The 27,079-nt window shown below is 37.1% G+C and overlaps 1 protein-coding gene across 1 annotated transcript; it reads left to right on the top strand.

Annotated features, from left to right (window-relative positions):
- Window positions 1–1,728: 1,728 nt before the first annotated feature.
- shoc2 (SHOC2 leucine rich repeat scaffold protein) lies at window positions 1,729–24,128 on the top strand. The gene is made up of 9 exons (XM_038291164.1): window positions 1,729–1,813; window positions 10,190–11,242; window positions 11,892–12,029; window positions 12,175–12,305; window positions 12,487–12,675; window positions 14,503–14,625; window positions 17,666–17,803; window positions 21,585–21,702; window positions 22,024–24,128. The coding sequence occupies exons 2-9, from the start codon at window positions 10,540–10,542 to the stop codon at window positions 22,230–22,232; spliced, it is 1,749 nt and encodes a 582-aa protein (XP_038147092.1). The 5' UTR covers window positions 1,729–1,813; window positions 10,190–10,539; the 3' UTR covers window positions 22,233–24,128.
- Window positions 24,129–27,079: the final 2,951 nt, after the last annotated feature.

The following is a 27,079-nucleotide window of genomic DNA, read 5'->3' as shown; positions in this document are numbered from 1 at the left end:
GCTTCCATACTGGGCCAAGAAACATAAAAAAAATTCTATTAAAGTTTTTGTAGAGTAGCTGTGTGTTTCCTGGAAGGGGCCACCTTTTACAGCTGCCTTTTGTATCTCTGCTTCTGTCTCCTTGAACCCCAGTCAGCCTCGAGAGATGGCCGCTCACATTGACCCTGGTTCTGCTGGAGGTTTCTTCCTGATAAAAGCGAGTTTTTCCTCTCCACTGTCGCTACAAGCATGCTTAGTGTGAGGGCTTGCATTCGAGTCAGTGAGTCAATGCAATCAATTGGTTTTCCTTAAATAGAAAACTTTGAATCAGTTTTACTGTATGATCTGGTGAACTGTAACGTGTCTTGAAATGACATGTGTTGTGAATTGGCGCTATATAAATAAACTGAATTGAATTGATTGACTGAATGAGGTAAAAATTAGTTTTAGTTGACAATTTCTTAAGGAAGTATTTTCAAAAATGTACGCATCTTTCAATATACAAGACAATGTATTTCAGTGGATATAAATCATGACCTTACACTAATTTAAAACAATTTAGTCCTTCTTAAACAGGAGAATTATAGTTTAGGAAATCCATCTACCTTTATTCTTAGTGTCCACAATCGTATGGCCCTAAATCAAAAGAAGTGATTGAACATGTTTTTTTTTTGTCAGATACATTTGTTAAAGTGTTTATTTACTATGCACAGTTTAAGACAGTGGCGGTTCTAGACCAAAATGTACCAGGGGGTCAGGAGGGGGGCAGGAGGTGGCCAGGAGGGGGCCAGCGTGTTTTCATGGGGGAACAGAAAAGCATGAAATAAAAAACAGGGAAAGTGATTCAAATATATTAAGATAGCTGCATGAAGAGGAATTTCTATTCAATTAGGTTTAATTAGAATTCTATGTCTTTACGAATGTTACGTATTTTTGACTGAATTTAAGTTAAAATAACCTTTTTCTATATAAATCAGAATTAGAACTTAAGCAAAACTAATAAATTCAGCTGTAAAAAAATTATAAGTATTTTTCTTAATTTGCTTAAAAAAAAAAAAAAAACATTAAGCAGATGAAAACTGGGATCCTATCTCATTACCGCTAAAGCTACCACGTTATTATTATTATTTTTTTTATAATTAGTAAAACATGATTTGTAAAGGAAAAAAAAATTAAATAGATCCAAAGGACCTTCCAGTAACCACGTCTGCTCCAGCGCATATCATCATTAGAACTTCTCTTAGTATTATGCCTTCGGTACAGGGGCCCTAACAGGGGCTCTGGCCCCCGTTGGCCCCTTTCTAGAACCGCCCATGCCTTCAATGATTAAAAATGAGCATGTGGGACATCTAAATTACAATTTTTGTACGAGCTTATAGCGGCTCATCAGATATGAAAATAAATATATACTCTCATCAGAAAGCTAAAACTTAATTATTGTTTTCTTATTGGTACAAATATGTCAAAGTAATTAAGAGTATTGTGGTTGTTCAATAATAAGTGGAACAAACACATAATTTGACTTTTTAATGTTTTTATTTTTTATTGTTTGTTTGACACGTAAAATAAGCAACACGTTATCGTATGGTATGTTACAAAAAATGTAATTTTCATCAAGCATAATTGTTGTCAATGAACATTCTCGCTGTTGTGTAGTGAAAGGTTATCCCAGTTTTATTTGATTTCTGGGTGCATTTGAAAGTCTCGTGATAACATTGGTTAGGCGTAAGTATGACGCAGTTGTGTGATCGGGGGCAGAGGAGGGAGGGGAGGGGAGCAGCAGTGTAGGAAAAGAGGAGGAAGCAGCAAGGATGGCGGAGTCACACCTCTGAAGGTAAACCGCTTATTTTAAGCCCAATAACAATAAACCTTTCCATCCCTTCAGCTAACTGTGGTCTCACTCACTTAGCTTTACTCTTCCCTTCGTTTTACGGAACTCTGTTTAGCGTTACTGTGTCATTTTCTGTTGGCGAATACGAGCGCTCTCTTTTGTTCAGCTTCGGAATGGCCGCTGTTTTTTCAGTGTTTTCTTTTTTTTTTCTTTTCATTTGTTTTCAGTTCGAAATCGACGCGTGATTACTGCGCTGCAGCTAGTTGGTATATAGGTTGTTGTAGTGTTCTGGGTGTTTATCTACCTCACCCCCGGCTGCTCTATGGGGCTCTGGTGTCCGCTGTGTGAGCTCACAGCTGGCGGTAGCAGAGATTTCCCCTCTCGGGCGATAACCGCTCTGTTTGGGCCTACGGTAAACCCCTCCGCTCAGGAGCAGGCGGATCGCTCGCTGCCTGGACTCATCCTTTCCCCTCCCCTGCGTGTATATATGTGGATTTAGTTTTTTATTGTTACTTAGTGCGATTTTACTGCCTGTCTTTTTAGGAATGTTAACGTTAGAATCTCATTAGCGGGTTGGGCTAAACGGCTCGCGCTAGCTAAAGCTAGCAGGTTAGCGGTCTGGCAGAACTGACGTTTGCTTAGCTGTTGACGTTTAGCTTATTTCCTGCCTGTTGTCAGTGGTTTTGGCAAAGTTTTCTCAATATTGACATTTACTTCATTCAAAAGAATCAATTTCTGTGAATTCTGGTTGACTCTTTTTTTTCCTTATAGTTAAACAACTTGGCTAAATGACTTGGTAACGTTGAGCGTAACGTGTAGCATTGTTTTAGCACATACCCAATTATTACCACTGTACAAGTTAGCATACAGCAATCTCTAATATTTACTTTTTCGTTCTTGTTTGGAAATGTATTAAATCTCTTTAGGCGACTTGACATGACTCTTTAGCTGCCAAGCTGTTTCCAAGATTCGCTTATAAAACAGCTGCCACATCACCTTTGTTTTTCCTAATTTCTCCTGGGGCCTGATTTGTGTTATTTATTTATTTCAGTGTAGTATGGCTTTCCATTTCCACAAATGAGTTGAGACGTGAATTGCTTTATTTCCATGACAGGCACGTTTCATTTAAAACATTTTTTAATGATTTGCTGTGTTTATTTATTTTTTGTCTATCAAACACAGTGAGACAGATATCAGCAGAGATGGGATTTACTCTAAATGCTGTGGCAGTAGCAAATGGGTCAAAGATATCCCTAATGGAAACTTCATTAGTGTGTGTGGGGAAAGTCAAAGTAGCTCTTTATGGTGGTGCTGCGGTTGTGTTGATGGATGCACATTAGCCTTTTTTCTTAGTAAAGCTGTATTTGACTTCAAGCCTGATCTCTACATGGGCCAAATGCTTTTCACTTCACATAATGTGTTTGCAAGCCTTGTTTACTAAAATGCTTCTTAGGCCCATCCGAAGTCTTGGAGCAAAAACAATTATGTCTATACACCTACAGATCAGACTCTTGTACAATTGTCATTAGTGCTGCTGTTTTAAAAAAACTTCATTACTAAAATTGGAATGACTGTTTAGACATCTCTAAACTGTTTAGAGATGCCACAGTCAATCACCTTCATATCATAATTTACATCATTTCCCTCAATCTCCACTGTTTATCAACAATTCAAGCACTAAAAATAAAAATGAATTCTAGTTTTCTGCTCGATTACTTGCACAAAACCAAAGGATTTTAGTATTATAGGTCTATATGTAAACCAGTGGCACATAGAGCTTTGCACTTTTTTTTTAAAGTAACATATATCAGTTATGGACCTTTGCTTTCCTGCATGACTGAGAATAATCCTGTCATTTCTTTATTTTCTGCATAAATCTAATCTGCAACCATGGTCAGAGAACTTGTAGAGTATTCAAATTTATTTTTTTATAGTCCTTAGAGGTGGAATGTGAGATCAGAAAGGAAAACACTGGTACTGGCCAGGAATTGTGCATCTTTGTAAGTGTTTGGCTTCAAAGTTATTGTGTAACTAACTCCTATTTATCATAGCAAAGTTGTAGGTTTATTTGTAACTATCCTTAGCTTGCTTCAAGGATATGTTGTACCCCAGATTTCATGGCTAACTCATGATGCAATGTTAACACTCCATGGGCCATGTTTGCTTAGCAGCAGTGAGCTTGTGTGAGGTTATCCCAAGTATATTAAACAGATTTTCCTGACCTGCTGTGGAAAAATACTCACTTAAACAGGTTTGGTAGCTTTTCAGAAATCCAAAATCTATTGGTTAAGGCCTACCTTAAAGTAACACCCAGCAGCTAAAAGCTAACTGCAGGTCTTAGAGATGCAAACCCAAAGTGGATCTTTTCCATTTTAATGTGTCGACATTATTTACGCAGGGGATGGACTTAATCTTTCAGTTTGAAACACATACTGGGAACAAAGCGTAAACCTTAGAGTATATATGATTTTAAAATTAAATTAATCAAATAACATTTCACTGAAACTACTTATAATTTAGATTTTTACACTTTATGAAATTTGTTTGATATTGTTACCTTGGCCAGAAATGCTTCTGCATGTTCCACTCAGTGCTTGTTTTCTGATCATCATTATTGTTGCACAGACCCTCCTTCCATTACAATTTAGAAGTACTTTATTACAGGTGCTGGTCATAAAATTAGAATATCATGAAAAAATAGATTGATTTCAGTAATTCCATTTAAAAAGTGAAACTTGTATATTATATTCATACATTACATACAAACTCATATATTTCAGATGTTTATTTTGTTTAATTTTGATGATTACAAATGACAACAAATGAAAATCTCAAATTCATCATATCAGAAAATTAGAATATTACTGAAGACCAATAAAAACAAAGGATTTATAGAAATGTTGGCCAACTGAAAAGTATGAACATGAAAAGTATGAGCATGTACAGCACTCAGTATTTAGTTGGGCCTCCTTTGGCCTGTATTACTGCAGCAATGCGGCGTGGCATGGAGTCGATCAGTCTGTGGCACTGCTCAGGTGTTATGATAGCCCAGGTTGCTCTAATAGTGGCTTTTAGCTCTTCTGAATTGTTGGGTCTGGTGTATTGCATCTTCTTCTTCACAATACCCCATAGATTTTCTATGGGGTTAAGGTCAGGAGAGTTTGCTGGCCAATTAAGAACAGGGATACCATGGTCCTTCAACCAGGTACTGGTAGCTTTGGCACTGTGTGCAGGTGCCAAGTCCTGTTGGAAAATGAAATCTGCATCTCCAAAAGTTGGTCAGCTGCAGGAAGCATGAAGTGCTCTAAAACTTCCTGGTATGTGGCTGCGTTGACCCTGGACCTCAGAAAACACAATGGACCAACACCAGCAGATGACATGGCACCCCAAACCATCACTGACTGTGGAAACTTTACACTGGACTTCAAGCAACGTGGATGAAGTGCCTCTCTTCTTTTCCTCCAGACTCTGGGACCTTGATTTCCAAAGGAAATGCAAAATTTACTTTCATCAGAGAACATGACTTTGGACCACTCACCAGCAGTCCAGTCCTGTTTCTCTTTAGCCCAGGCAAGACGCCTCTGACGCTGTCTGTGGTTCAAGAGTGGCTTGACACAAGGAATGCGACAGCAGAAACCCATGTCTTTCATACGTCTGTGTGTGGTGGTTCTTGAAGCACTCACTCCAGCTGCAGTCCACTCTTTGTGAATCTCCCCCACATTTTTGAATGGGTTTCGTTTCACAATCCTCTCCAGGGTGCGGTTATCTCTCTTGCTTGTACACTTTTTTCGACCACATCTTTTCCTTCCCTTCGCCTCTCTATTAATGTGCTTGGACACTGAGCTCTGTGAACAGCCAGCCTCTTTAGCGATGACCTTTTGTGTCTTGCCCTCCTTGTGCAAGGTGTCGATGGTCGTCTTTTGGACAACTGTCAAGTCAGCAGTCTTCCCCATGATTGTGTAGCCTATAGAACTAGACTGAAAGACCATTTAAAGGCTTTTGCAGGTGGTTTGAGTTAATTAGCTGATTAGAGTGTGGCACCAGGGGCCATCAATTTTGAACCTTTTCACAATATTCTAATTTTCTGATATGATGAATTTGAGATTTTCATTTGTTGTCATTTGTAATCATCAAAATTAAACAAAATAAACATCTGAAATATATGAGTTTGTATGTAATGTATGAATATAATATACAAGTTTCACTTTTTAAATGGAATTACTGAAATCAATCTACTTTTTCATGATATTCTAATTTTATGACCAGCACCTGTAGTTAAAGGGAATCCACTCAAAGGGAAATTGCATTTCCCATATAAATAATCATCACAACCTTAAAGGTTAATTAATCAGCATTTCTAAAACCTTCAGTTTTGCAATTTATTTATTTTTAGTTTTTTATTTTTATTTTGTCAAGACAGCCTTGATCCCTTTTGGTGATACCTTTTGGCATGTGGTCAAGTACACATTCCTATAGAGTCATATAATGCATATAATAATTTGTTTGATTAAACACATTACTTTAAAATTATTGTATAATTATACCGTTAATGCTGTGTAAATGATAAGTACATTTGTACCCCTTAGATTTGGGAGTTACATTAGACTAAACCTATTATTATTGAAGCTTTTCTGGTTTGCCCCTTCACTTTAATGGGTCATCTTCTTTTTTTAACTTTGACATCTGTTTGTACAAAAAAGTAGTCTGCCAGTGTAAAGCAAATAAACGTAAATATAAGGATGGTGCTGCATCAGGGTAGAAAAACCAACGCTGCAACCATAAAAGGAAGTGGCTTGCACAGCTACGTTTACATGGTTGCAGCATTTGGCTTGGCCTGGTTATTCTCACTTAAACTTTCTAACAACTGAGCACGCAAGTATTTTTCCAGCAACCAATTTTCTATTTTACTGAGTTAATTTATGCGAAGCAAAAAGAGCAATGGATACCTTTTTATTGTTTATAGGATGCACTGTATGGTGTACTTCCATGTAAGGGGTACATCTATCATCTAACCGTAAGCCAGAAGTCATGTGATCCAGTGTGGTGTGGACTTTGTGCTTTGAAGGCATTTTCTAAAGATTGCTCTCAGCAGTTCCAACCTTTTCTCCTGGCTTCGATTATGATTGAGACTTTTTTTTTTCTTTTAGAAGCAGCTTGGCTTTAGCTGTTGCTGGAGTGTTTTAGTCCATGATCAAGGTAACTATAGGATAGACTAAACACTAAACGTAGACAAGGAGAAGAACTGGTTTGTTTGTAACATAGCTGTCAAAAGGTCTGCGTTCTAGCACACATTAGAGGGAGAAAAAAAAACTTTATTGTGCACAATATAAACTAGGCAATGTTTGTTATTATGGATAACGCTGGCCGTTGTTTGGTTATGAACAAATTATCAGTGTCTCATAGTAATAATAATAATAATAGCTGGAGCAGGTGTCTGTGGAGAGGGAATTCTGGGAGTCACTGCTGTCCCCCGGTCCCAGATAAACCAGAAGACAATGACTACAAGTACATATCCGATAGTACAAACTTTACCTTCTCAGACATGATGTGTTTCATGTTGATATAAAAGACAGTGAAGTTTTATTCTTAGGTCTGAAACAATGAATCGGAATTGTGATTAATTAATTATTGAAATAATCATCAACTAATTTAGTAATTGATTAATCGTTAACTGGATTATACAGACTCTAAAACATGCCTTTAGGTGACAGAGCAACCCCCTTAGTGAAGTAATTATATACAAAAATGTTAAAAAAATATGTAAACATTTTGCATTTAAGATATAAAAAAACTTTTTGTCTGTCAGAATGCTATATCCAAAACTAAAATCTGATCCATCCCCAACTTTAAATCTTCTTTAAGCGACCTTTAGCTATCTGATCATTAATCGATTAATCACAAAAATAGTCGACAGATTAATCGATTTGTAAAAAAATCGTTAGTTGCACCCCTCGTAATATATGTTTTTAGTTCTCATACAATAACCATATTGCACTTTTAAATATGTACCGATATTAACCAGATGCAATATCCGCATTAATCATACATACTTTTATTACTGATTTTGTAAGGTTCAATCAGCTGATATAACTTGAACAGTAAATTATGGTAACCAACAATAGGTATGAGAACAACGGACCCATTTCTCATTAAGTACAAGCAAACAGATACTTCCAATGGCCAATGTTATTTTCTTATATCGGATGATCCTTGCATGCGTTTGATTTATTAATGCATTCAGCAGCCATGTGTTGACATCAAGTGAGGCACGCATTTTGCCACTAGAGCTGCACTAATACCTGGGCTGAGTGTATTGGCTGATATTGGATACCAATCTATCCAGCTGTTGAATGGGCAAACCATATATCTTGCCATGTTAGTGAATGTAAATGTACTTTATATATTTATTCATAAATTATCAGAATAGTGACCAGTTTAGGTTGTACCCCATCTCTCGCCAATTGAAAGCTGGAGATGGGCACCCACATCCAACAGAAGATGGATGGATGATAAATAAGCACCAAAAAAACAAGTAACATTTCCATGTAAAGTTTACTCAATTGGATGTCTGATATCAAATCACCGATATCTGATGCATCTAATTAGTCAGTATCTGAGTCAATACCTAATCCAGGTATCAGATCAGTGTATCTGCCACTGTATCCATCATCTTTTCTTTAATGTTTTTATTTTTTATGATGAATGCCAGCATTGTATTGTTTTAATCATTGAATTGAGGCAGAAAAGCAATATCGACTCCAAGATTTTGCCCCAAAATTTTGGCATCTCATGTCTGGGATTGGTTGGGCTAATTTTCAAAGTAATCGCCAAAGGCCTTAAAAAAAATCAGAAATTTATTGGTCAGTCTCTTTTAATTATCCAACGTCACAGCGTCTGCAGTAGCATTTATTCTCTTGGCCGTGCAGACTTTGCAGATGCGTCACCCATAAACCAGCCGAGAGTTGAAATGCAGGCTGTTTTATTGCAAAATGTATTTGGGTGATATCAGAATGTTTTTAGATATGTAGATTTGATAAGGACATCCCTACTAGTAAGTTATATCTTTGACAAATTGTTCCTGAAATAGCTGCAACATTAAATTGTTTTCTCAATATTTTTCAGCTAGGTCTGTTTGATATGGCTGAAAAATGTGTTTCTGGCTTGGAGTTCAGTGGAACTATTTAGAATTCTGTAGGATGTATATATTTTATTATTATTGGTCAGGTGTCTATGCTAGTGTATATTGGTATTGTTTTTTTTTGTTTCAGCTCTCAGGCAGAGTAATCAGCTTAACTTTTACTCCATCATTTTTTATTTTCTTTTTGTGATGTAATTTGCACCCTAAAACCTTTCTAAGTTAATTTTCTGCAGTATTTCTCCCTTATTTTATTAAAAGTTTCTTGGAAAAAAAAGTACACCAAACATGTTATGTTGTTTTAGCTAGTTGTAATTAGAGGGCCAATGAATAAAAATTGTATCCCTTTTTCTTCTTCTTCTATGAAATTCCTAAGTACTTGATGCATCCCAAAGGGAAGTTATATACAGAAGTTTAAACTTATGATTTCAGCAGGTTCTAGTTTGTTTAAAGAGTAAGAATTGCTTTAGAAAAGTGTTTCTAAACATTTTGTTGTAAGCAATCATTGGTTGCTATTATTGGAGGTAGAGGCAGCTTTACAAAGTCTTTGTAACAGAGCAGTCGTTGTAAAACCGTATCATACTGACATATGAAATGAGTGTTCACATTTTTAACCCTGTAGGAAATAGAAAATAGACGGTTATCTGATCTCCCTCAGAAGGTTTCAAAGTCCAAAACGTTTCAAGTCAAGTAGACGTTGAAAGTTCAAAAGGATAAACCAGATCAGCTTAGCTTCTTTAGGTTCAGCCTTCTTGTTATCTGTTTGAAAATATCTCTTCCTCTCTCATAGCCGGAATAAACCTTTCACATTTCGTACATATGTTTTCTTCTCTGTCTCTTTATAGCTTCTGTTTTCAGCAACTCCCCAAAACTGAAATGGCCAACTTTAAGTCAGTCTTCATTCAGTGGCCATGCTGAACTCTTTTTCTTGTCAGTGGAGTATGGTAGCGTTGAGGACTATTGCATTCATGTGGAGCAGAAAGATGAGCTGATTCTTATCAGCAACAGATCATACTGATGCTTTAGTTCTAAACTCATATTAGCTGCATATTTTGAAAGAGAGAACATTTTGGTGTAGCTCTTATTGAACATTTTAAAACATGAGTTTGGTTCTGTGTGATGTGAAAGAAATGCATGATAGGAAAGATGAGGCAGAGAGCCATTCATCTGTTGAAACTGAGATGTTGTTTATAAAACAGCATTGCATTGACTCAATGTTTTTTTTTTTTTTTTTTCTTCAACAGTGTTTTTTTCAGAGGGATTAAGCAAACTGCTGCAACCTAAAGCAACTTCTAATCAGCAGACCTGGGATTGACGGGAGTTTAAAGGCTCAAGCATGAGTCCAGTGGACGCCACAGGTTACTTGCTTCGAAGCCGTATTTGCCCCATTCTACTTTAGCCAAGGAACAGTCCCTAAAACGTCCCTTAGGTCAAGTGGCCATTTATTCCAAGGGTAATCATCAATTTGTCGGCCTGGATAGGGATGTATATTTTAAAAGCTTCTTTGATTATCTGTGTCCCTTTGTTTCTTAATAAGTAACCTGTCAAGAGAGAGTCCCATGCACATCTATGCTGGGGTGCTGATTACGTCAAAATGAGTAGTTCCTTAGGTAAAGAAAAAGATTTAAAAGAAAAGGACCCTAAAGGTGGTCTAGCAGGTAAAGAAAGGGACAAAGAGGCCAAGGCTTTATCCAGCCTAGTCAAAGATGGTGGCAAAGAAACAAAGACCAAAGGGAAAGACACAAAGGAAGGAAAGAAGGACACAAGCAGCTCAACTCCAGGTGTTGCCTTTTCTGTTGACAACACGATAAAGCGGCCAAACCCAGCACCAACCACACGCAAGAAATCCAGTAATGCAGAGGTCATCAAAGAGCTTAATAAGTGTCGGGAAGAGAACTCAACCAGACTGGACCTATCCAAACGGTCCATTCACATGCTGCCCACTGCTATTAAGGAGTTGACTCAGTTGTCAGAACTCTATTTATACAGCAACAAGCTACAGAGCCTACCAGCTGAGGTGGGCTGCCTGTCAAGCCTGGTCACTTTAGCCCTCAGCGAGAACTCCTTAACCAGTTTGCCCGATTCCTTGGATTCTCTGAAGATGCTTAAAATGCTTGATCTCCGGCACAACAAGCTCAGAGAGATACCTCCTGTGGTCTACCGGCTGACGTCTCTGACCACGCTGTACCTGCGCTTCAATCGCATCACCACAGTGGAGAAGGACATCCGAAATCTTTCCAAGCTCACCATGCTCAGCATCCGGGAGAACAAGATTAAACAGCTACCAGCAGAAATAGGTATGTGTGTCTGATGGTGGGAAAAAGACAAACTAAAGAATGAACAAATGGCTAAAAGTTTGATCCACAGACTATTGAGAAAGTCCATCCATGACGTACTTGTTTGTTTGCTCTGCTGCCTCTACACCATCTCCCCTCATTATCTTGTTGTTTCCCCTCTATAATGTCTTGACTATCAGTCTGTCGATCAAGTCATCTCTATGAAATCTGTTTATCCGTTGAAATAATCCGTTTTACTGTCTGTCCATCTGTCTCTAAACTTAACTGTTCATCAGTTTCCACACATTTTCTTTTCCATGTCTAAAATTTTGGCCTCTGTAGGAACATCTTCTGGAAGTTTTCACTCATTTGTTTTTAAAAAGCGACAAAAATTGGGCCCATAACTTTATTGTAAGTAATATGAACATTATTGGAGTTTGGAATAAAAGACAAAACTGAACATATTTTCTGACTTTATCTTATATGAAAGAAAAAACGGTGTTTATCATGTTTTTTTTTTTATCAAAATACTATGCAAATCATTCCGCAGCATATCTATCCACAATTTTGTTCTTTATCATTATATTTGGTGCATTTTTAAACCGCATACAAATAATTACTGCTTTGCCAACTTGTCTAAATTATTTGTAACTTTGTTTTTTTTCTGCAGGGGAGCTATGCAGCCTCATTACTCTGGATGTTGCCCATAATCAGTTGGAACATCTACCAAAGGAGATCGGAAATTGCACACAAATAACCAACCTTGACCTGCAGCACAACGAGCTCTTGGACCTCCCAGAGACTATAGGTAATTTAAGTTTGGCACTTAGGTAATCCTTTGACTTTAACTTTACAGCCTGATGCTTTTTCTTTGTGTCTATTAATTGATGAGCAGTTAAAATCAAATTTTTTTTTTTTTGGAATTCTTAATTCATTATGTGTTCTATTTATAGGAAATTTGGCAAGTATAAATCGATTAGGACTGCGATATAACCGATTGTCAGCCATCCCCAAGTCGTTAGCCAAATGTCGAGAACTTGAGGAACTAAACCTTGAAAACAACAACATTTCAGTATTGCCAGAGGTAAGAGCAGAGGTTTTTACACCCGGGGTGAATATAAGGGACTAAAAGCAATCATTTAGATTTCCTTTCTGTTTATTTTTTAAATGGTTTGTCAAAAGATTATTTTCTTGCCAAGTTCCATTTGGATATATTTAAAGTTCCTTGATCATTTTCAACATGTCAATATTTTGTTTTATGTCAGGGCCTGCTGTCCAGTTTGCTAAATTTGACCAGTCTGACGCTGGCCAGGAACTGCTTCCAGTCTTACCCTGTGGGTGGGCCCTCCCAGTTCTCCACTATTTACACGCTCAACATGGAGCACAACCGCATCAACAAGATCCCGTTTGGTATCTTCTCCAGGGCCAAAGTGTTAAGCAAGCTCAACATGAAGGTATTTTGGTCGTTCTGTACAACTTTCTATGAATCTTTAATTGTACCATTCATATAAATACATTTTCATTGTTGCCACAGCATCACAGGCAGATTTTAAGATTTTTATCTAAGAATCACCAGTGGCAAGAACAAGGATTACCCATAGTCTCTATCAGGACCTGTTTCTGTAATCGAACAAGTTTACAAAACACAAGATTTCATGTCTGTCAATATTTATTGAAAGAAATTAAGCCAAAGTGAAAAATTATTTTGGGAACAAATTGAGCCTATGATCTGTTAGCTTAATTTTATTAGGGACAGTTTTATGTAGTTATATTATTTGTAATCTTCTTTACAAGATTGCTTTAGTTAATTGATACAGATTTCTGCACAGCCCTCTTGAGGCCGTTGTCCCTCTTTTTTGTTTCTTTTCTTAACATTCTGTAGTAGAGTTGTTTTTGAGAGTCTTATCCTGTTGATAACACAGTTTAAGCCAAGCTTCAGATCTCAAGTAGGTGGCCTCACATTTGACCCCACAATACTTTGGTTTAAAGAGGGGCTTATGGCACACTCAATTACTGCATGATGTTCAGCCCCTGTAACAGGATGAGACCAAATCATCACCCTTTCTCTACCTTTTTGCTTGAAAGTCTCTGAAACATGCTCTCCTAAGATGGAAAGTTAAATTGGTCAACTTTACTCCCTTTAATATAAAATACTTTAGATTATTTAGAGAACTAAACATTTTTGATGAAGTCACAAACTATTTTCCTGTGACGTTTCTTATTTTAAATTTGAAACATCCATCATTCAACAGCACATGAGACTTTAAGCAGACATTTAGTTATTCCTTTTTTGAAATAAATTACAGCTTTTAAAAATTAAACCCTTTTCAACCGACATTTACATTATAAGATGGGGCATATGTTGTTTGTTAGTATCACGTAAAAGCAACACAAAAAATTCATAAAAAAGCTGATGGACATAGACTATCAGGAGATACTGTCTTTACCCATCAAGGGCAGCCACTCTATTCATTCTCCAAGACACTGGGGGGCAGTATTGCACTCCATTATCAGACAGTGTGCTATAGTGATTTGCTAATTGCTAAATTCTCAGCTGAAAACAATATTATTGAGCTTCCACATCAGGTAGCACATTAATCCTGTTAGACTGCTTGTCTATCAGCATGAGAATTAAATGAAGCATTGTTCCCTGCTGGATAAACAGGATTAGCCTAGAGGATTGAAACAACATTTAAGGCTGCGTCTAATAAACGATAATCATGTTAGAATTTGTGACATGGTGACACATCTTTTTACTACAACTATATGGAACATTGCGATAAACGTAAATCTGAAAGGTTATTAGCACTTTGTAGATCTGGCTCAGAGGAAGAAGTTTAATGATTAAGCTTCACCTTTTGGCAAGACAAATCATATACTGTTTTTTTAAACATGCAATTTAATTCAATGAGTAGGAGAGCTCTTCTAAATGCTTTGATAATGATTTAATTTAAGTAGGAGGACAGAACTGTATATATATATATATATATATATATATATATATATATATATATATATATATATATATATATATATATATGACATGGGAAAATGTTTTTTTTTGTTTTGTTAAATCTTTAGAAAAATTTCTATTTGGCATGATTTTTTTCCTAAAACTGTGATCTGATTTCACTCAAATTTTATATGCATGGATTGATTTCTGTCTAATCTTCCTTGTTAGCTGGAGTTAGCATGTATGCTAAATACTCAGTCCCTCACATCCAGCTTTCATTTTGCATTGTATTATACAAAGTTAAATACATTGTTATTTACTCCTTCAGGACAACCAGTTAACAGCTTTGCCGTTGGATTTTGGTACATGGACTAGCATGGTTGAACTTAACCTGGCCACTAATCAGCTGAATAAAATCCCAGAAGACATCTGTGGACTTATCTCTCTAGAGGTGGGTCTTTATCTTGTCCTGTAGGTTTCAGGTGTTATCTTTGATTGGTTAAGGTCGTTTTTAGTATTTCTATTTATGCTGAAATAAAGATGTGGTATTTATTTGCCATTAAGAGGCATTTTTTCTTCTAAAGCCTTAAGATAAAATTTTGTAATTTGGAATTTCTTAGGTGATGCAACTTTAGATTAAAATGTCCAATTTTTTTGTTATCCTTTTTTATTGTGCCACTTTAATGCTCTTTGCTATTTTCTTGTGCTTTGTTCCTGTAAAGGGTCTTTTAATAGTTTGTCACTGAAATCCGCAATTCAAATAAACTTGTTATGCAGTCTTGCAAAAGTTATCTTACCCTTTGATTCTTTAAAAAATTTCCACACCACTATAAAAGAGTTCATGATTCCATGTGAGAGTTTAACAAAAATGGGCTCACAAAAGTGAAAGGGAGAATAAAAGGTGAGAAAATAACCTGTTATAATTTGCCTCCCAAGACCTTTAGGGTAGTGATTCCCAAAGTTGGGGTTATGATTCTACATGGGGTTCTTGATCAATCAGTAGGGAGTGTTGTAATCCAAACTAATTAATTATTTATGTGCTTAAAGATTTAAAAGAATCTACTACATCTACTTTGGTTCTTGCTGCTGTTGGCAACACCTGAGTTGATTTTTGTAGGAGTGTTTTTGTATTCAATCAATAGTCTGAGTCCTGAGTCGACTGGGACCGTTTTTGTCGGTCAGAAGCTTATAAGTTTAGGAACCTCTGTTTCAGGACATGCCTACACATTTATTAAAAAGACTAGCTTCATCTCATATTGGATGGAGTTGGTCTGTGAGGAATCTTTTTTAAGTCTAGTCTCAGATTGTCAGTTGGATTTACAGGTGCTGGTCATAAAATTAGAATATCATGAAAAAGTAGATTGATTTCAGTAATTCCATTTAAAAAGTGAAACTTGTATATTATATTCATACATTACATACAAACTCATATATTTCAGATGTTTATTTTGTTTAATTTTGATGATTACAAATGACAACAAATGAAAATCTCAAATTCATCATATCAGAAAATTAGAATATTGTGAAAAGGTTCAAAATTGATGGCCCCTGGTGCCACACTCTAATCAGCTAATTAACTCAAACCACCTGCAAAAGCCTTTAAATGGTCTTTCAGTCTAGTTCTATTGGCTACACAATCATGGGGAAGACTGCTGACTTGACAGTTGTCCAAAAGACGACCATCGACACCTTGCACAAGGAGGGCAAGACACAAAAGGTCATCGCTAAAGAGGCTGGCTGTTCACAGAGCTCAGTGTCCAAGCACATTAATAGAGAGGCGAAGGGAAGGAAAAGATGTGGTCGAAAAAAGTGTACAAGCAAGAGAGATAACCGCACCCTGGAGAGGATTGTGAAACGAAACCCATTCAAAAATGTGGGGGAGATTCACAAAGAGTGGACTGCAGCTGGAGTGAGTGCTTCAAGAACCACCACACACAGACGTATGAAAGACATGGGTTTCTGCTGTCGCATTCCTTGTGTCAAGCCACTCTTGAACCACAGACAGCGTCAGAAGCGTCTTGCCTGGGCTAAAGAGAAACAGGACTGGACTGCTGGTGAGTGGTCCAAAGTCATGTTCTCTGATGAAAGTAAATTTTGCATTTCCTTTAGAAATCAAGGTCCCAGAGTCTGGAGGAAAAGAAGAGAGGCACTTCATCCACGTTGCTTGAAGTCCAGTGTAAAGTTTCCACAGTCAGTGATGGTTTGGGGTGCCATGTCATCTGCTGGTGTTGGTCCATTGTGTTTTCTGAGGTCCAGGGTCAACGCAGCCACATACCAGGAAGTTTTAGAGCACTTCATGCTTCCTGCTGCTGACCAACTTTTTGGAGATGCAGATTTCATTTTCCAACAGGACTTGGCACCTGCACACAGTGCCAAAGCTACCAGTACCTGGTTGAAGGACCATGGTATCCCTGTTCTTAATTGGCCAGCAAACTCTCCTGACCTAAACCCCATAGAAAATCTATGGGGTATTGTGAAGAAGAAGATGCAATACACCAGACCCAACAATTCAGAAGAGCTAAAAGCCACTATTAGAGCAACCTGGGCTATCATAACACCTGAGCAGTGCCACAGACTGATCGACTCCATGCCACGCCGCATTGCTGCAGTAATACAGGCCAAAGGAGGCCCAACTAAATACTGAGTGCTGTACATGCTCATACTTTTCATGTTCATACTTTTCAGTTGGCCAACATTTCTATAAATCCTTTGTTTTTATTGGTCTTCAGTAATATTCTAATTTTCTGATATGATGAATTTGAGATTTTCATTTGTTGTCATTTGTAATCATCAAAATTAAACAAAATAAACATCTGAAATATATGAGTTTGTATGTAATGTATGAATATAATATACAAGTTTCACTTTTTAAATGGAATTACTGAAATCAATCTACTTTTTCATGATATTCTAATTTTATGACCAGCACCTGTAGTTTTGGTCTTTGACTAGGCCATTCTACATACTAGCATGGTTTTATCGAAACCAGTCCGTTACATCTCTGACTCCATTGGGTCGTTGCGTTGCTTGAATAGTAACCCTCCCCCCAATCATAGATCTTGGGCAGTGTCCAACAGATGGTTTCTCCCCAGGTTTGTCCTGCATTCATATTTCCATCAGTCACAACCATGCAAAAGAAAAGTATCGCGCTGACACCACTGTTTGATTATAGCGATGTATTTAGGATCATGTTGTCTGTTCTTCAAGTCTTTTGTTTTGTTGCAAACAGTAAAAGATTAGATCTCATTTTATAAGCATTCTTACCACCCAAAAACAAAATACATCGAAAAAGACTGAAGTTTGTTTGTCTTGTGATGTAAAATGTAAACAGTATATGGGGTGTGAATACTTTTATGAGGCATGATAAAATTGCAATTTAGGTTTCATCTTGGCAGCTTTCTGTGTTAAAAGTAAATGATTATATCAATGGAAATGTTTGCCAGACTGTCACTGATGGTCAGTCTATTCTGATTTATGACCCTGTCTTCCAGGTATTAATACTGTCCAATAATCTTCTGAAGAAGCTACCGCATGGTATTGGAAGTTTGAGAAAGTTACGAGAACTCGACCTGGAGGAAAACAAATTAGAATGTCTACCGCATGAAATCGCTTACCTTAAAGATTTACAGGTAAACTTTCCAGATATTCGTTTGTCCCACTTTCTTTACTTTGGAGCGAGTAAAGCAGGTTTTGCTTTTAATGAATGTTGGCTTTTGTGTTCCTTTCAAGTTAAGACACAGAGAATTACATATGAGAGCTAATTTTATCCAGAATAGTGCATCGGTTATAAGCAGCACCAAGTAAAAAATGTTTTACCTTAATATATCGTGCGTGTGATTTTTATTTCAGTGTTTTTCTGAGAAGGTACAGTGGTCTGTCATCTCCCCCCCACTAGCTCTGGTTATAAAACCTCATTTAAAAGTTTCAATTAGAGTCTCATGGCTCCGTTCTTTTTTTTGTGGTAGGACAGACATGGTACCCCAATACAAAGCCATTGACTTTAATAGCTGCATGCCTTAAACTGCACGACCCAGGAGTGATGATAGATTTAGGATATAGTGGAGCCAGCGAAAAAAAAAAACTTTTCTTGGAGGAGAGTACGAGAATCAGATCAGTACAGGGTTCACAGAGTTTGAATAAGGCATTTCCTCTGTGGTACGACCTCAAACAAAAGCAAGGGTTCAAAACTCATGCAGACATGTTTTTGGACTTGCAAGTACCATACCTGCTAAGCTCTGTTAGTGTAACTGTTGGGGCTATAGAGTTATCGATTTTTAGTATTCCTCTCAGGGTTGTCGCTAAAGTCTTTCAGTGTAACGGGATGTTATGCTCAATAAAGTCACTATTATGCTGAAAATCAGGCTGATAAGCTCTTTTTTTTTAATAAGCTTAATGACCCTTTGTCTGACATCTGGGCTTCCTCCCCAGTACATTTAACAATAACAATAGAATTATGCTGATACCCTGACTTTTAATAAGCACAAAAGCTGCAGAAACTCTGTTTTTAAACACAATTACCTCCTTGTTTGGATATATACATCAGGGAAGAACCTCGTGCTGTTAAGACTGCATTAGCTCACTGAGGCAGGTGAACATTTTGCAGCCCCCACAGCAGAGAGCACACTTTAAAACAATAAATATCAAACTCAAAAATGATTTATTGCCGTTTTAAATATAACTTTAAAAAAAATGGAGGTTTAATTCGACACACTAGACGTCCTTTCTACATATTAGTTCTTCATCACAATTTGCCAGTTCAGTTGGAGAGATGGATGCAGCTCTCCAGCTGTTCCAATAAACTCTCCACATTGCTTTGTTGGGTTTTTTATAGTCAACAAAAATCAGAGTATGACTTCAGTTCCTCTATCAGTTCATGTCTTTAGCACCAGTTTCCTCGAAAAAGCCAGAATATTAAAAGAAACTGAAAATGACTGCATGAGACTCAAATTCTCATAATAACGAAAAATATGATTTAAGACTAAGAAACAGAACATGGAACTATAGAATTAAAATAAGCAACTTTAATCTCACCAGTGTCAAGAGAAGACTATAAATAAAGACTGCAATTAACGATTATTTTGCAAATCGATTCATCTTATCAATCTAATAAATGTTAATTTTTTCGAATACCCAAAGGTTCTTTAAAGAAGATTTTTTACAAATAAAAAAAAAAAAATCATAAGTTATGGACAGAGCTTATTGGGAGATGATTTATTTTTTTTTTATCTTAAATGCTAAAAAATATATATATATATAGATATTAGGGATGGAACGGTTTATGAAAACCGTCCGAACCGTTCGGTTCGACTGTCTCGGTTCGGTTCGCGTGTGTTGCGTTCGGTTCATGCACTGCTCCTTTTTCTCATAGGCGAAGCGATTACACTCCAGAGCAGTAGGTGGCGGTACTGCGACCAAAGCCAACCACCAGTAGTAAACAAGAAGAAGAAGCGAAGCAGCGTAGCCTGGTGTAGCAGCATAAAATCAGTTGTGGAGAATTGTTTGGGTATGGCGAGTCGGAAAGAACAGGAGTTGGAAGACGCGCCAGCAGCACTTTATAGGTCTGCTGTATGGGACCACTTTGCATTTAGTGACCTACGATGACTGCGGAAAGAAAGTTGTGGATAGAAGTGCAACCGTGTGCAAGCATTGTGCAACACCTTTTGTTTATGCTAAGAGCAACATGACCAACATGTCATGCTAACCCCGAAATCCCACATACTCCGTCAGCTCCACTGCGCTCCAGACCGCCTGCACAAAGCAAAGCCTACAGCCTCCGCTGTGGCTCCCATCCGCTCCGCTCTGAGTTCCTTGGAGATCGTAGAGGGCATGCGCCAGATGATTAAATTCAAAGCAGCAAAACATGCGGAAATGAACCAGAATTGTAAATAATTACAATTCATTCATTATTTTGGATTTTTTTCATTAATGTAATAAATTTTTATGGGATTTCAGGGTAACAATCAACATATACCGAACCGAAAACCGTGACCACGAAACCATGAACTGAACCGAACCGTGGACTTTGTGAACCGTTCCACCCCTAATATATATATATATATATATATATATATATATATATATATATATTTATATATATATATATATATTTACAGTCTCTGAACGCAAGTTAACAATTAATTTACTAATTGGTTGACGATCATTTCAATAATTGATTAATCATGATTAATCAAATTAGTTTCAGCCATACTTTAAATGCAATCAATTTTTGTGGTGTTAATTTAAATATTGCCTCCAATCTGCCGTGTTTTATTTTGCTTGCTGGCTGACTAACACTGAAGATGCTGCATTCAACAGCTATTACATTCTTCATGAAGTGGCTCCACACCTGACTGTTCCCCTCTGTCTGTGAATAAATATATATACATTTAGTGTATTTTGGAGTAGTGAAAACACACTGGCTAATGGTAGGTGTTTAGTATCTGATGAATTTTTAAGACTCATTAACAAAAACACCTCAGAAATATAAGTGTCATATTTATAAGCAACTGAAAATATAAAACTTGTGTGCTCTCTTTGATGCGCCCTAACGGCGTGTTTCCATAAGGATGTTTGTTGTCATCGTGAACTGATGTGTAGTATTACATAATCACAGCTTACCATGGAATAAACTCCTCACTGTCTCCCTCTCCACCTCCAGTACAAGTACACATAGTGAGAAACGGCCTAAGAATGCACTGTTTACATTCAAAGATGTTAATAAGGTCAGCTAGGTTGGTGCAATTTTTTTTTTATTTTTTATAAATTGTAGCGACTTTCAGATAATTGGTTTCTTTTCTTTGGTCTGAATAAATCGATCACTTTTCCGTGATTCTGTTGCTTTTCATAGAGACATGTATAAGAAAATAAAGTCTCCCACTCCAAACCATGCTAGAAGGTTCATTCTGTTTATTGGTCAGCTGTCCCATCTGTCAAAGATTGCATGGGATCTTTACTAAATGTGCCCAAAAGCTGAAAATGTTGTTTGCAACCTATGCGCCCTCACATAAATGAGCAGGCTCCACCTCATGTTAGTTCCTCTACACGCCCACATTCGACCAGAAACAATCCATTCAAACCGTGTCTTGTATTGCATGGCTTATTTATATATATTGGCTGGTAAGGGTTTGGCAGGAGCAAACCCTTACCAGCTTAAGATAAAAAAAAAATATCTGGATGAGCTACCCACCGAGCTCTACATTATATTTAATATGAGCTCATAATGGTGCGTCGCATCAGTGTATTATATTTAGAAGTTTTCTGACTCTCTATTGTTGCTTCCTTACATCACCCTAAAGCATATAACCGGTTCTGATCGGTTCCTGATGCCCAATTATTGTCGGTGAAGAATGTTTACTGTTTATTCTGCTAATGTTTCTTTCTTTAACTAGATATCTTTTTTTTTTATACCAGAAATTGGTGTTGACCAATAATCAGCTGACTACATTACCAAGAGGCATCGGCCACCTCACCAACCTGACTCACCTTGGATTGGGAGAGAACCTGCTGCAACACCTTCCTGAGGAGATCGGTCAGTGTTTTCACATTACTGACAAAATCCCTTAAATATTTAAAACAACCCCTTGCCATACTCTAAACTTCAGCGTTGCGTTGATTCATTATTCATTCTCAGATGGCTGTAAAGGTAAATGCTCTATACTCATTTATCCAATTAAAGCCAAAACCAATCATCCTTGGTAATTGTCTTTTTGTCATTAAACCCCAAAACTAGTTTCGTAATGCTTGACTGATCCAACACTTGTTTTATGTTCCTTTGAGAGTGTTTTGCCTTCAGACTTGTTTAGCTTCGAGGTTCTGACAATAACAATCACTGCCTCGTGTTCATACTCAGGCACACTGGAGAATCTGGAGGAACTGTACCTCAACGACAACCCCAACCTGCACAGCCTCCCGTTTGAGCTGGCCCTTTGCAGCAAGCTGTCCATCATGAGCATCGAGAACTGTCCCCTCACCCACCTGCCGGCCCAGATCGTTGCAGGTGGCCCGTCTTTCATCATCCAGTTCCTTAAGATGCAGGGACCTTACCGTGCCATGGTCTGAGCCAAGAGCAGCTTAGTGCCACTTCAAGCGCCACTCCAAACCCTCGGCTTTACTCTGCACCCCTTCGCCTGCCTGCCCTCCCATTATGTGTATCATACACTGTAAAGAAAACAGACTCGCTACAATCAGTGTTTTGGGTGGGGGGCACCTAACAATAGGGGAGGGACACGCACAAGGATCGCGTTTTGTTCTCAGTACTCTGGCAGAAATGAAGGCAAACTCTTGGAGACTTCAGTGTTCCTCCAGAGTTGATCCCAGTCCTTCATGACCCCAGGCCACCGAAAAAAACCGCTCACTTTTCATTCCAGATCATAAAACGAGGCAAAGCCCTCCACGAGTTTGCCAAAAATGAAGATATTTAAAGTTTGATCAAGTGACTGGCCTCAGAGGGAAGTCCTCCAGCTTTTTAAACCATAATCCCATTGCCAATGTATTTACAGTAATTACAGCATCTATTATGTGAGCAAGGATACAATTGTATGCAAAAACACAAAAACAAGTCTTTGGGACTTCTCGTTTGCTGCTGCTGTAATTTTAAACTCTGTCATCTTATACCTTCTTTTTTTTTTTACGTAATCTTTCCTCGTCATAACTTATGTTAAATGTTTGTGACCCTGAAGAACAAAGGTCTAATGTTTTGGTCTTTTTTTTTTTTTTTTTGGCTTTTAAATGTTTTTTTTCTTTTAAAACTGTGCCTATGTTTAGAGTGATCCGGTGGTTCATTTCTAAACACACTTCTCCATGAAATACAAAGACGTAAATTATTTCAATTGTTTTTATTACTGTTTTCACTTTTTTTTTTTTTTTAAGTGTACCTGTTGCATCATTCTGTCATGCAAGTGATATCAGTTGTAAAATACGGAGAACCTTTTTAACAAATAGCAGCAGTAGGTGTTAGCATTGAGCTAGTCTTGTATACATATGATAAATGCCAATCATACATGTCTGTGGAGGACAGATGGGGGTGACTTGGACTTTTTGTTGCCCCAAAAAGGAGTGAGCGAGGCGGCCTCTGCCTGGTATTGGGACGGAGTCATGAAACATACCTAGGTGATGAGATAAACGATAGATGTTTTATACATTTATACAATTTCTGGTTGTTGCCTTGGGTGCAATTTTAGTTATGTTTACTTGTTTGATATTATCTCCAGTGTTGGACTTCATTGCCGTCATCCAGTTGTTCATTGACCTACATATCGAGCATTATTAAAGTATATTTCTGAGTCTATGGAGCAAGTTGGTGAGTGTCGGCGCTTCGCAAAGATTTGATAATAAAAATTTTGACGGGTAACTCATCCGTGACACTTTATTTTTTCTTTACAAGTTCCAGTTATTCTCCTTTGTTTAACTGAGTGTAAATTATCCCAAACACACAACTGATGGTATACTCCTTTAAAATTTATATCTGTTTATGATTTTTTTAAAAGATATCATCTGTGCCACACTGTCCCAGCAATGCTGCTGCATTCATGCACTTTTTACGATACTGGCATCTTTTCTCCTGAGGTGGGCACATAAAAGCCCCTCTATTTAACCTTGGGGGCATTTCTAAGTTGTTGTTTTTTTCTTCCTTTTTAATGGCAAATTCTGTAAATTTGTATCACTTGAATATAATTGAGTTTGGCAGTCTCAGAATTTAAAATCAACTTTGGTGGAAATTTATTTTTGTCAATTATTAAAGGAGCTTTGCTGTTTCTGGCTTTAAAAATGTTTTTAAAACTCCCATGTCCTGCTTTATCCATTGCTTGAAAAATGGCTTGCATTTAAAAGGAGCAATGTTGATTATAAATACACTTTCATTAAGTTTTTTTTTGTGTTTGTTTCTTAATGATTAAATGTATATTGAGTATTTTTTTCCCAAGTGACTGTACATTAAAACCCCCTTATAAAAGGTCATTATTTGGATATGTTTTTCTCCCTGTTCCAGTCAGCCTGGTTTCATGTTGTAAGGTTTGCTTTCCTTGCAGCAGCTCACTGTTTCATCGGCCCAGCTGTGAAACAAGCTCATCAAGAGGGTGCGTCTGTGGGAAGAAATCGAACAATGAGCTGCTTCTAATTTACCAGCAGAACCTGTTGCTGCTTTTCTTTGACTCAAACATATGACAGAGGAGACGGGACAAAAGCTCCACTCCCAGATTCTTTCACCTGGCGACCAACAGAGGAGTTCTGTTTTGTTTTTTTAAGTCGGGCCTCTGTGGGTTAAACGGATCAAATTGTTCGGACATGAAGCAACACAACAAAGGTGCATATTTGAGCTCAAACGCAGTTCTAGTACAAGACTGTCGGGGGGAAAAAAAGGCAGATCAGTTGTAAAAAGGGCTTTCTGTGTTCGCGCTCAACAACACCAGAGGCATTGCATTCCTGGATTTTATATAAAAGCTTTGGGAGTTTCTTCTCTTATTGTGTGTAATTACTTTAAACTGGAAAGAGATGCCTTCAAGTACTCGACAGTGACGTGCATTAGGTATGCTGCGTGTGTGCTGTGACCCGGTTTTTTCATTCTCCAACTTATCCAGTTTGTTTTCCTTTTTACCCTTTGTTTTAAAATATTTTTTCACATGCCAAGTTGATACATGTTGAAGGACAACGAAAGAAGACTCAGGACGGCTGGAGAGAGAATTAGTCTGATGGTAGAATGTAGTTTTCTCCTTATTCAGGGGCTCAGCTGAAGTGATTTCGATTGTTTCCATGTTTGTGTTTCAGTCATTCAGCTCACTCTGCTTATTTTTTTTTTTTTTTTGTTCGGTACCTGCATTTTACAATTTCCCCTTTCCTGACCTGGAACCTGCCTTCAGGCAACAAGCATATTGGACCCCTTCCCCTGACATGGTCTGTCTGGATCAGAATCAGAACTTGTTGATTAGAGATTCTTGGTGGCTTTTTGATGTACCGGCAAAATGCTCCCTTTTTGTATATAAAGGGTTTCCAAACATTGTGCCAATTCTTTTCCTACTTATTCTACATTGACGAGCAGCCTTAATGGTCTTTTTTTTATGTGTTTGGCTAATTCTTGTGTCTATGGCCACTGACTGTACTTGATGACAAGCAACTGGACGTTAACAATGTAATTTTGACTAGTTTTCCTCTCTTATTTTTGTTTTTCTTTTACTCTGTACAGTAACCTGTAAACTCGGTATTACAAAATCTGTTATGTGAAGAGTTTTATAAGAAGACAAAGACTGCATTGGAAGATAATGCCAATATGTTACAAGGTGGATGTGCATTAAGCTTATGTTTCACATGTCTGTGGCATTAAAGGGGAATTCCACCAAAACTGACTTGAATTGTTTTCTAAGGGGAGACCTTTTTTAAAATCATAAACGTATCTCATGATAATTTAAATACTCAAAACTATTAACATGTGTTTTAAAGGTGATACTACAGTTTCAAACTTGATCTCAATATTTAGGAAAATATTCATAACTAGGTACCATAGGGATAAAAAAATGACATGAATAGTTTTTTTGTTTTGTTTTTTAAAAGCAAATGATAGCTAAACTACAAAATAAATTTACCGCAATTTGACAATTTACAGCTGTCTTAAAAAATTTTCTTTTAATATGCAAATAATGCAGGAATCTAAGAGTAACTTTAGCAAAAATATGCAAACAATGCTTGAATATATCGCCTTTCAAAAATAGTATTACATCTGGATACTTTTTTCAGAGTACTGATATTTTTGACAACCCTAGTTAGTTGTTTACAGCAGTGTTCTAATTATTACACTGACAAATAATGTTTCCAATTACAGCCATCCTGACACATTTTTGTGAAATAAGGGAATTATTTGGAAGAGTGTTTTCCTCTGGTACTGCATGTTTCACATTCTAGATTTTTCTTCTGCGGTACAGATAAGGTCTGGGGGGAAAAAAAACAAAATAATAAATCCTTAAGTTTGAGTTCACCAAAATCCAATATGGCTGTGGCATTAAAACCAGGGAGTGACTATTTGTATAATTGCCAGCTTTTATCTCGTTCATTCTTTCGTGCAGAAGGTACGGAAGAGGATTGGGGCCACTGAAAAAATTAAAGTTACCGTAACGGATTTTTTAAGTTTATTTCAGTATAATTTGAGATAAAAGTCAGAATTCTGATTTTCATCTCAAAATTCAGACTTTTTTTTCTCAGAATTCTGACTTTAATCTCAGAATTCTTAATTTTTTTCTCAGAATTCTGACTTTAATCTCAGAATTCTGACTTCAATCTCAGAATTCTTACTTTTTTTCTCAGAATTCTGACTTTAATCTCAGAATTCTTACTTTTTTCTCATAATTCTTACTTTTTTTCTCAAAATTCTGTCTTTAATCTCAGAATTCTGACTTTTTTCTCAGCATTCTTACTTTTTTTTCTCAGAATTCTGAATTTAATCTCAGAATTCTGACTGTTTTCTGACAACTAACAAACATTTTAGCATCAAGCCGTAGCCATGTCTGTTTTAGAGACTAAACTAGCTTGTTTTAATCACCTTCTGCTCTTCCATTAAAGAAATATCATCATCGGGGACCCCTCTGGCATGTAAAATGTCGCCTAATTCCGTCATTTTCCACCAATGTGTCACTGGCCCTCTCAAACAACTCACATCTTTGTCAGTGAAGCTGAGTGCTCCCACATCTCTTCCTTCATGGTGTCCATCTACATTTAGACCCAAAATTCTGAGATTAAAGTCAGAATTCTGAGAAAAAACATATTTTTTAGTGGCCCTAATCCTGTTCCCTAAGAAGGTGCTGGGGAATCTATGTTTATGAATTTTGATGTTTGGGTTAGTAAAATGTATAAAGATGCTCTGGTTTTAGCTTATTAACCTAGTAGTATTTAGCATGTCATAAAACTTTGCATATGGGACAGGT

This window comes from Cyprinodon tularosa, unplaced genomic scaffold (assembly GCF_016077235.1).
Source record: "Cyprinodon tularosa strain WSP-4 unplaced genomic scaffold, ASM1607723v1 ctg108, whole genome shotgun sequence".
NCBI classification, from domain to species: domain Eukaryota; kingdom Metazoa; phylum Chordata; class Actinopteri; order Cyprinodontiformes; family Cyprinodontidae; genus Cyprinodon; species Cyprinodon tularosa.
Note: the sequence above shows the minus strand (reverse complement) of the source record. Positions and strands in the feature narration are given on the sequence as shown.